The sequence below is a fragment of the Odontomachus brunneus genome, unplaced genomic scaffold (genome assembly GCF_010583005.1).
Source record: "Odontomachus brunneus isolate Ranch 3 - 2012 unplaced genomic scaffold, Obru_v1 Obru_scaffold_072, whole genome shotgun sequence".
Classification (NCBI taxonomy): Eukaryota; Metazoa; Arthropoda; class Insecta; order Hymenoptera; family Formicidae; genus Odontomachus; species Odontomachus brunneus.
In genome coordinates, this window is record NW_022639522.1 from 565254 (window position 1) to 576611 (window position 11358).

Sequence of the window (11358 nt, forward strand, 5' to 3'; positions counted from 1 at the left end):
AGGTGCGCTAAGTTCTCGAAACGCACTTAATCAGTAAATAAAGAAAAAGAGATAAACATTGGGAGAGAAAGTATTAAAAATACTGCTGAATAAAACATTAAAACTCGCATTCGCACATTTTAGATCGGACCTACTACTTTGCGGCGTATTAGATTGCTATTGAATAAAAATATTTTTGCGTTTATATAAATCATTATTTTAAAGAATTTGTTTCATAAACAAAATTATTTAATCTTACATATGTAACATTTATACAAATGCACTTTAATTCTCACTCATACGCATGCGAATCCTCCTATACACGCACCTCACTGCTCTTATTGATATATCCCTTATATTTTGAGTCTTCTTCTTTCTTGATTCTAATTAATCTTTTTAATAAATGATTCAGTCGTCTACTTATTTTCATTTCAGTAAAACCAAAATCTCAGGCATTATGTCGACTTGAAGTACGTTTCCCTCATAGCATAAGATCTTGAAGGAATATCTTGGAGATTTGTGTGAACATTTAGAAGTCCTCAGAATATTTTTAGGATATTCTGAGGACTTATGCAGACATTTAGCAATCCTCTGGATGTTTTTGGGACATCTTTTAAATCTTGTGCTATGTGGGTTGTGTCTTTTATAGGTCCTAGCAAGGCTTATGTCTATGTAGATGTGTGCGTTAGGTGAGAGGAGCATGTATGCGTGGATAGTAAGAATTAATGTTTAAAATGAGTATCATTTTTTATATTTTGACAAAAATATGTATGAATGTATTTACATATGATAAATGTATATGAGTAATTGTGAATGCATTTGTACTATGTATACGACATTCCTATATATTTCGTGATGTAGAATTCATTAAATGAAAATATAGTATTTGTTTAAAAATTTTGATCTTTTATTAAAATGCTTAAACACATCTATATTTTAACAGAAGTTTTAAAAACATTTATTATCGCTTCTAAAATATTTCCCGTAGTTTCCTAGTTAAATAAATATTGTTTTCTTCTTACTTCAACCTCAAATAACAAAATATGCTTTACAGGTACCTTTTTCGAGCAAAAATGGCGACTTTTATCTAGTTTCTCTTTTTATCTTTTTCGATTATATAGTATAAGCACTATCTGTTATTTACAGATCGCAAGAGGGGCTCATTCAGTTAATGACTGCGATTCGACAAGTTTGTCGCGAGCTCTCACTTTAACCCAAACTCCGCCCTGTGCTCTAATTGTCATTCGAAACTTAATTATCACTTTGTCCTTATCGCGTATCGTATCCAGTCGACACTTCCTCAGTACAGCGCTAATCATCGTTTTTATCTCGAGCATGGCAAATCTATGTCCTGAAAAAGATAGGGATAAGTGCGAAGAAAGTCAGATTTATATTAAAATCTCTCACGGAATCAAGAAAACGTTTGATTCATTTTATTAATTCGTCCGCCTTTCTCACCAATGCAGTTCCGAGGTCCGGCGCTGAATGGCAGGTAGGCGTAAGAGTGTCTCCCTTTCGAGTTCTCAGGACTGAAACGTTCCGGCTTGAAGTGATCAGGATCAGGAAAATGATCAGGCAAGTGATGCGTGGTATACGGTACTATAAATACGCCGCAACCGGCCGGTATCACTTGCTTCCCTGTGCGACACGATGATGAATTGAGAATTAATATTTATAAGCTACACAGTTCAACTTGTTCGGAAGCTTTACGGAGTCGGTTCTCTTTGAGAACTTGTAAAATGAAAAATATGACTGTGAAATCTATCGAAAAGTGAAGAGATTGTAAAAAAAATGAAAAAAAAAAGATCATCGAAGATCCTTCGCCGAATCTTACCTATTCTCACGTCTTCACCCAATATCCTGGCGAAAAGCGGCACACTGGGATACATCCTCAACGACTCCTTGATGCACATCTCCAAGCACTTCATTTCCTTCAGATCCTGCATAGTAGGCGACCTCCTGTCGTTCCCGAAGATCTCATCCAACTCGGCGATGCATCTCTCTTGCCACTTGGGGTTGGCAGCCAGTAGAAAGAGCGTCAATGTGGTGCTAGTGCTGACCGACTCCATACCCGCTAACATAAAGGTGCAACACTCCTCGATGATATCCTGCTCGATGAAGTGAGGATTCTTGTTGTTCATCTCAACCATGTACTCGAGCAAGGATATCTTCCTGGTGGTCGCCGCATTCGTCTCGTCATCGGTCAAAGAAGAACCGTTCTTTTGGAGAAACTCCCGCTTCTCCTTCATCTTTTTAAAACAGTAATCGAAGAGATCCTTCTGTTGCCGCTCCTCCGACTTTCCGGCCGTCGTCAATCGGTAGATCCAGTCGATCAGCAGCCATGGCCGTGTGAATCTGTACGGTACCATAACTTTGCCTCTGTGTGAAAGACAATCATGTGTGAACATCGACAATTGCGTATAGTATATAATAATCGTGCAGATCGTGGTGTGCGTAAGTTATGTATTCCGACATTGGCGGACAGTTTAACAAGTATCGCTAATGCCGATATTGCACTCACTTTCTAAACGGCGCATTATCTAACTCGTTGCTGTGTCCTCGACTTATTGGTATACCCAGTACGGTCTCTAAAAAAAAGAGAAAACAAGAGATAATGACTGAGTAAATTGGATAGTCAATATTTGACTATCGGAATGAACATCGCTGATAATCGAATGCTAAGGTGAAAATAGTGAACGTACGATCTATTTAAAGGTATCATTAGCGATATGTTGATAGTAAAAATACATATCGAAGGTTACGCCAACCTTCGAGTCGGGAGTAGCAATTAATAAAAGCAGCTTTGTATACGTGCGTGAAATTTTTCGACTTGAATTCTTATGCAAATTAGCGTCTCCTCTGTAAAGTGGCGCGTTTAAACAAGGAGAAACATTTTGGATATCGGTCGTCATAACCCGCGCATCGGTTTCATTAAACGATTCCGTCGAATAACAAGCGCGTTTTGCGTTTTTATCGTGCGATACGTTCGTTCATGTTATCATATCTGTACGTGCACATTAATCGACATTGTCTCGCAAGCGCTATTAGCGTTTGTTTACACCATATGTATATTTAACGAAGCATTAAGATACATCTAACCGCAAAGATCTTTCTGGTTTTATTTTGCAAGTCAAATATACTCGATGTTTACTTCCTATCGAATATATGAAACATCACTTTGACGCGTTCATATGTTAGGTATTTTAATTATTACACAGAAAAAGAACATGATAGCTTTTTTACCCAAATTTTTTCCTTTATTGGTTCTTTTAATAGTGCAAGAAACTTCTTTTAGTAGCACAAGTTCTCTTTAACTCTTTATAGTTTTTTTACCTAAATTTTTTCCTTTATTGCTTCTTTTAATAGTGCAAGAATAGATTAGTAATAAAGTTTTTCTTGTAAAAAATATGGTAAATTTGATATTTTAGGCTTTCGCGGTGTCCATGCATATTAGACTTGGTTTCCGACTTGGATTCTTCTCTGTTTGATTTCGACATTTCGTGAAGTCCGCTTCATCAGGGAAAAAGTGCATCAGCATCGGATCGTTCTTATCTGATAAAATGAACTGAAATGTTCGCGAAACGTCGGAATTATACAAAAAAGAATCCACGTGGCTCAAACCCGGGAACCAAATCTAATAAATATGATAAATTCCTTTTTTTAATAGTAGACTTCAGTTCTTGTGAAATATAAATAGTACATATGAAGGATAATAAATTAAGACAATATCGATATCCAAGCAGCACAAATTTTCACAGGACATCTTCTAAAGACGTTCTAACAATGTCCTTACGATCCAGTCGTACGATCGATCTGTCCCTTGAATATACATATTCCTCGGTTACAAAATTCTATAGTTATTCTTTTAACTATAAAATTTTCTCCGTACGTACGTTTATAATGCAATATACAATTCTATCAGCGTGATATTTTACGCGGAATACGTGACAGTATTATAAAAATAGCCGTCGTACTTATAAAACCATTTCCTAGAAGTCGATATTTATGTCCACGCTATTTATGTTAACTAATGCGTTATAGCCGGTAGATTGTTTGTTATTCAATAACACTTTTTTTCTAATTATACTTAGACGCTTCACATACGACCTTCGCATCAAAATTTATATGTGTTTAATATAAAATAGGAAAGAGCGTATTGTTTGAAGGGACGTATCATAGGCGTATTGTTTACAAGAGAAAACTATAAATAATAACTCCTGCCCACAGGACGCGGCGAAAGTTCACGCAACAGCCAATCAATATGTTGTTTTTCTGTGAAAGCTACAAGGTTATTACGGAAAGCAACATATTGATTGGCTGTCGCACGAATTTCCGCCACACGGCAAGCGTTGCCGCGTCCTGTGGGCAGGAGCCATAAAAGTACTAATTACACTCGATGTTCACTTCTTGTTGAATATATGAAACATCACTCTAACATGTTCATATGTTAGATTTTTAATTAATTAATTAAGTATTTTAATTAATTAATCCATTCTAAAAAAGGCATGTAAGAGATTTAATTGTTGCCGCTTTTCTGCGATGTTAATTGGTTCTCTCGCTTAGCTCATTTCGGATGCGATCCATTAGACGTTTCAAATACTTTGAAATGATGTATAGACCAATCATGACTTCTCTTCAAAGCGCTTCAAAGCGTTTGTAGTGTCTAATAGATCGCGTCCTTCATGTGGGCTGCGGCTTACTTCGTTTGCGCCTGTCAAATTATCAGGCAAATAACTGTTATCGCGTTGGTTAGCCCATGAAGAAAAGAATATAGAAGAGATATAAATTATAAGAATAGAAGAATAGAGAATAGAAGAGTAGAGGAGAAAGAGGAAAACGAAAAGGCAGATAAAGAGAGAACTCATACAACACAAAAAGGTTGCAGGAACATTGCATAGATATTACACGGAAACATTGTAACATTCCATATATGTTGCGAAACATTGATGCAACATTACCGCAAGGTTGCAGCAATGTTGAAATGTCCGCTCTTAGAAACGTCGCAATGAAACATTGTAGCAACGTTACGGTGAAATGTAATCTAATGGTTGCATTGAGCAGAAGAAGCTTCCCACTGCACTGTTAGCAATTTTGCAACTGTTGTAAGGATTTCTGTTGAAAAACAGGATTTGCGGTTAACGCTTTTCCATCATGTTTATTAAAAGTGGTCCAGCGTGTTAAATATTCTTTTAACATATGTTAGAAGAAATAGCGACTAGTAAACATGTTGGTAAACATGTTGGCGTAAAACACCAATGTCATTCAGTAGAAAATCTTACAAAGCTGCTGACAATGCATAATAAAGTTAAACTGCGTTTTTTGTTAAATGTACAAATATATCCTTATAGAAATATTATACTAAGAATCATTGATAATTACTTATTTTCAGTATTAAAAATATTGGATAATAAGTAATTATCAATGATTCTTAGTATGATATTTCTATAAGGGTAGATGGCATGTTATATGGTTTGTTCTTTTTAGTTGACTTGACTGCACTAGTTCAAGAAATGTACACAGATTAAAACATGAGAATTTCGTACATATGCTTTAATGTGTATATACTTTTTTTAACTAGCGCAGCCACTTCAGCTGAAAAGGGCAGACCAATAGATAACGCAGCATGCAGACGCTATAAAGGCATAATATAAGATATAAGAATATATATAAGAAAATATAAATATAAGTGAATACTTAAATTTTTTTTTCTGTGATTAAGATATAAAACGCATATATCACGTATGTATTATGCATAAATTATAGCATTATAGTTTTTAATTATTTATATTGTTTCTGCAATATAAATTTTTTAACATTTCCGATGGAATGTTACAATTCCATGTTTATGTTATGTTTCTGCAATATTACGTTATTTAAGTAAAAATAAGGGTAAGAATAAGGTAATTTTATAAGATAATTTAAAAGGTCATCGTAAAAATAAAGATGCTAAATAACGCGCGTGCCTGTAATGTTCTAGTACATAGAAAAAAACATGATAGCTTTGCATCTATAATAGAAACAAGTGCGAGAAGTTGACTCGTATCGGATATCAGCCCAGCGTTCTTATTAGAGATACCGAGAACTCCCCGTGAAAATGAAGATGAGACGAATTTAAACGAACATATAGGACACAAAAAACGACACATTACCAGTCAGTATCTCGTAGCCGCAGTTGTTAATGAATGTTGTGAGATTCACGTCCTCCGCGTTCTGCTCGAGCAGTTTGTCGGCTAGACGATTAGCGTGCTCTCCGAATGTTCCCACGAATCTCTCGAGCACGTGAAGATGAAACGCCGGCTGCAGGATTTTCCGATGCAACTTCCACTTGTTGACCTCCAGCGAGATGAGACCCTTGCCGATGAAATTGTGGAGCAGCTTGTAGAAGCATATCTTACGCGTGTGCTTCATGCTGCTGAGCACCATCTGAATGTCATCCGGCTGCACGAGCATGACATAAGGTAAGCACGTCAGCCATATCCGGAATATACGGCCGTAATTCAACATGTCGTTCTCCAACTTCTGCATCACTGAGATAGAAACATGAAAGTTACCACAAGAATGTCATTCGTCGCTTATCGCTCTCAGTAATAGATCTTTCTCTTTATTATATTCAATTAATTAATTAATACGTTATTTTTATCATTAAATGATTAATACTGATCATTAACTGATTCTTAATACATTCTATTATATTATCTGAACGTCGTCCCTTATAGAAATATCATACTAAGAATCATTGATAATTACTTATTATCCAGTATTTTTAATACTAAAAATAAGTAATTATCAATGATTCTTAGTATGATATTTCTATAAGGGGTGTCTGTTTCAATTAATGACGTTAATTCACTCACGGTTTCCCCCGAAAATTAAGCCCACGTTGCCGAATATGGGCACGGCCCTTGGTCCGTCGAGGGTGAAGATGAATCTCAAAATCCTGATATAATCCCACACCGCGTATAGAACGTAGATAACGACTAAGAGGGCAATGTAAGTCCACATCTCGCCTAGCGTGCGATTCAACTACAATTTCGGAAGATTACAATGACAGAAGATTAATGTGGCAGTCAACTATCTGCCTGACTCTGTCAACCAGTACTGGATCAGTAAATAACTGGCTACCTATGTATATGAGATAGTCTGATGTTAAATGAAGACCAACGCTTGGCTAATGTATGGCCGCTAATTGTTTACCATAACGACGATAACTACTAATAAGCCAACTTTGGCAAAAATTATTGCCTTTATTATTATCTTTCCAAGAGAGTGAAGATAACCTTTGATGTTATAATGAAGGTTAATGATCGGCTACAAACTTCTTTCGTCAAAATTTTTTCAATCAGTACTGGGATATTACTAGCAACTGATTACTTGTCAATTTACTATATATAAACAAATATATAATTTAGCTGTCAATTGGTGAAGTGGCGTAGCGCATAAGGCAGACGACTCTTGGTCTTAGAGAGGTCAGGTTCGAAAACCAAGATGAATGAAATTTCCCCTCAAATATTTACTAACTCAACCAATTAAATTATAAATAAGAAACAATTTCAGTAAAAAAAATATTAATAAAATTTATAGTCCGATATCTGATTATAATTTTTTTCGGATAAATGCCGAGTTAATACTGACGAAATATTGAGCCATTACTGGCCCAATAATGTTGTCAATGCTACACCATTGTCAGAAATCTGGCAGCCAATATTGGCCCATTACTGGATTATAATGCTAACTGTACGTACCAGTATTAGTTAACAACGTCTAGGCCAGATCTGGTACGAGCAATGGACCGAGGTTATTATCCAAATAGTAGCCGTTGTGTCGCCAGTGCTGCGCCAGCAAAACAAAGTAAGATTAACAGGAATAGACAGGCGAGAAGTTCACGACAAAAGGATGAGGATGCATTTCCGTGTGACAAAGGCTCTTGATCACTTTATCAGCCAGTTTGTCCTTGTATCTCAAATTCTTAGATACAGTAAGTGCATTATGGCAGAACCCATTAGGATAATTTTCCTCTTAGACTAAACGTGCTACCCAAATAAAACACAAAATCATTTGGATGTCAAGATGATATCATTTTAACATCATTGTCATGAAATTGTCATGAAAATGGAATCATTTAACGTCAAAACGACATCACTTCCCAAATAACATGCATGTCTAAAAGATGTCGAAAAGATATCAACAATGTGCATAAGATAATGCAAAAAGATAACAAAATGTTGCATAAGATGTCTTTTAGATATCTTTTCGACATCTTTTATACATGCATCTAAGTTTTATCATTTAACGTTATTTTGACTTTTATGTGACTTTGTGTTCTACCTGAATAAGAGAATGTGCAAAGAGGGTAAAACGAGATGCTGCACGAGTATAACTAATTGAACTTTGTTAAAAAAATACTTTTGCCTCTCTCTCTCTCTCTCTCTCATTCTCTGCAAGATAACACATGAGCGGGAAATAAAATTTAATTAATTCTCGTATTGTCCATACTAAAAAATGCACATCATAAACACGTATTATAACACTGTCGTAAAAATTCCAAATGTAACACAAAACAACGAAGAAGTTAATATTCATGTATTCCTGCAATTTATAGCTTTCTAATGCCTACTTCTATCAACTTTAGTTAATTTAACCGGTTGGTTATTCCAACGAAATTGACCAATCGCATCTATTAATCGCGTCTGACTAAGGAAAAATGTGATTAATCAGTTTTATTGGAATAATCAACCAGTTAAGTTAACCAAAGTTAGTAGAAACGGGCATAAGAATTGATTGAGATGGCATAGAACGCATAAACGATATTCAGCAGATGCAAAGAAATGCATACACGCGTAGTTTACAATAAAGAAGAGGGATAGTTGTTTAGAGATATATCGATAGATGAATTATTCGTCGTCGATTGTTCGGCATCGCGATAAAAATCTCGCTCGATTTGATAATAAGAGAACACACGCATCCGATCATCCGATCATCGTAGGTATTTCACCATCGTAAATAGCATTGTTCCACTCGTCAAATTTCATGCGGGACATTTACTCCCTCGCATTAACAATTCAGGATGGCGGGTCTATTAATTGGCGTATCGAAGCATGCAAGTGGAGTGCGCCGCGCGAGCAATCGCGTATACCGATCGCATAGCAATAAGTCTCGCTACGAGAGGATAAGCGGGAGCTACCAATCGAAGCTTTTCTAATATCTTTTCGCTGATCAAGTCAACATTTCAATATGCGACAGCTCATTTTTCAGACGATATTTCATAGAAAACGCGAAATCTACAAGAATCTATCAGAGAAATAAACAAAGCGTATAAGTAGTTAAAGATCTGGTCTTACGATTTGATCTAGCTTCCTGGGTTGGTGTCATATCTTTCGCGGATTTGTTTCTGATGTTTCTACAAAAGAGACATCCATGAAGGACACGACAACTCAAATCAAATCCGGAAATCAAATCAAGCGTCAATCATCACGAAAGGCCAAGATATTACAGGCGTTTTTACAAATATTTATATAATATTTACACAATAAAAATGAATGTGTATCTTTTATACGTGTCTGACGGCTTTTTAGTTTTTCGAGCTTAAAACACGTATTCGTATTTGTCAGTGTGAAAAATCAGTTGAATTTTTAGAAAAAAATAATTACTTACAATTTTTGCACGCTCCACACGCGATATTGCGAATTAATACACGCATGAACACGAATGCACACACATGTACAATTTCGAAGCGATTGTAATTGAAAAGCGATGGATTTAGCATCAGCTAACTAACTCCCATATTCTTATACCGTCTGCGTATTTATACGCTTGCAAATGAGCCAGCCTCCCTCCAATGAAAATTCGCGGTGCGCGAAAAGTACGTAGAGCCGATGTCGCTTTTGCACACGTACCGCATGATGAATATATCTCTTGACACATTCGAATATTTGAATTCCCTTTTAACGCGCTAATCAACTTTTTCTCACTATTTTCTCGCAGGAATATTGACTCTCCTCGATATCCTCAACGTTCACTAACGTCCAAAATAATAAATCGTCGCCGCTGTTTGTATTTGCCTTTTATTCTTATTCAGTATGTGTACCACCACGCGAATTGCGTACGATATTTATTCGAGTTACGCAATAGTACATTGCGAGAAAGTCGAGCTCGCTTTCATTCGATAGCTACGACGTTAGTTTAATAAGTTGGATTTTTTATTACGGAGAGAGAGAAGGAGAGAGAAAGAGAGAAAGAGAGCGTGCTGAAAATACGCAAGATTTCGACTATAAGGTGCATTTTTATACTCAGGCCTTTACTCGAGGACGAGCCGGCGCGACCGTGTAATTAACTGGTCATTACATGCGCGATTAATTACATTTTAACACTGACAGAGAGAATAAAGCAAGCTCTTGAAAGCTGCCCGATGAAAAATTTTTCATACATATTTGTATATAAAATTTGCCCATACATAATTATATATCATTATATATAATCATATAAAATTTTTTATGTATAATTATACACAATTATATATAATTATATGTACAATTACATATAATTGTATGTGCAATTATGTAAAATTATATATAAAATTATATATATAATTATACATGATTATATATAAGTAACCTCCCAGCAAACACAGAACATAATTATGATATAACACAGGAGTAACATGTAATATAACTGCTGTTATACATTATTAATATTGAGGTTACTTAATTTCCTTTATAACTGCAATATAACTATGTTATAAAACTGTTAAGTTATTATGTTATTTACTAGTTAAGTTACATCAACAATATAACAGCAACATAACTTTAATATAACATGTTATATAAGAAGTCTAATGTTTGCATTACATTTCAGTTGTACAATATTTTTATATATAAATGTGAAATTATACTTTAGGTATTTCTCGTATATAAAATGTGATATTTTAATATATGCAAGGATCGTTATCACGATATTGTAAAACTAGAGTTCTTACAAAGAGTCTAATCATAACTTTACTCTGTCAAAGTATTGTGAGAGAGAAAGAAAGAATATTCTCTCTCTTTTGCGAGTTGTAGGTTAAAATTTGATTACTGATACAACATTGTATCAATATTAATCATATTGTGATTGTCGTGTCAAACATTTACCAACAAATATGTCATAACATTTTTTGAACGATATAAGAGTATATTGTAAATATTATCAAAAGAGAGATATCGTTACGGCGCATCGGCATCACTAGTTTCCGGATGATCGTTGAAGTTAAGCATTGAATAACATGATCTAAAAATGGGTGCCGCCTGACATAGGATTGAAACCACGCGAGTATTCACGAATAATTGAAATAATACGGAATATGAAATGTCAGTTTTTATTATTTAGACAAAATAATCATACATT

The 11358-nt window shown here is 35.2% G+C and overlaps 1 protein-coding gene across 4 annotated transcripts in view; it reads right to left on the reverse strand.

Annotated features, from left to right (window-relative positions):
• Nucleotides 1–864: 864 nt before the first annotated feature.
• The window catches only part of LOC116846983 (probable cytochrome P450 4aa1), a 13126-nt gene continuing 2632 nt past the window's right edge, over nt 865–11358 (reverse strand). The window contains exons 1-9 of one of the 4 annotated variants that reach the window (XM_032821477.1): nt 9631–9767; nt 9318–9376; nt 7722–7809; nt 6834–7002; nt 6129–6506; nt 2501–2567; nt 1814–2358; nt 1438–1617; nt 865–1330 (exon numbers count right to left, since the gene is read on the reverse strand). In XM_032821477.1, coding sequence (XP_032677368.1) covers nt 1140–1330; nt 1438–1617; nt 1814–2358; nt 2501–2567; nt 6129–6506; nt 6834–6981 — 1509 coding nt within the window. In that variant the 5' untranslated portion in view covers nt 6982–7002; nt 7722–7809; nt 9318–9376; nt 9631–9767 and the 3' untranslated portion in view covers nt 865–1139. Of the gene's footprint in view, nt 1331–1437; nt 1618–1813; nt 2359–2500; nt 2568–6128; nt 6507–6833; nt 7003–7721; nt 7810–9317; nt 9377–9630; nt 9768–11358 lie in introns of those variants that run through there. The other 3 variants (XM_032821478.1, XM_032821480.1, XM_032821481.1) reach the window with 3 other exon arrangements.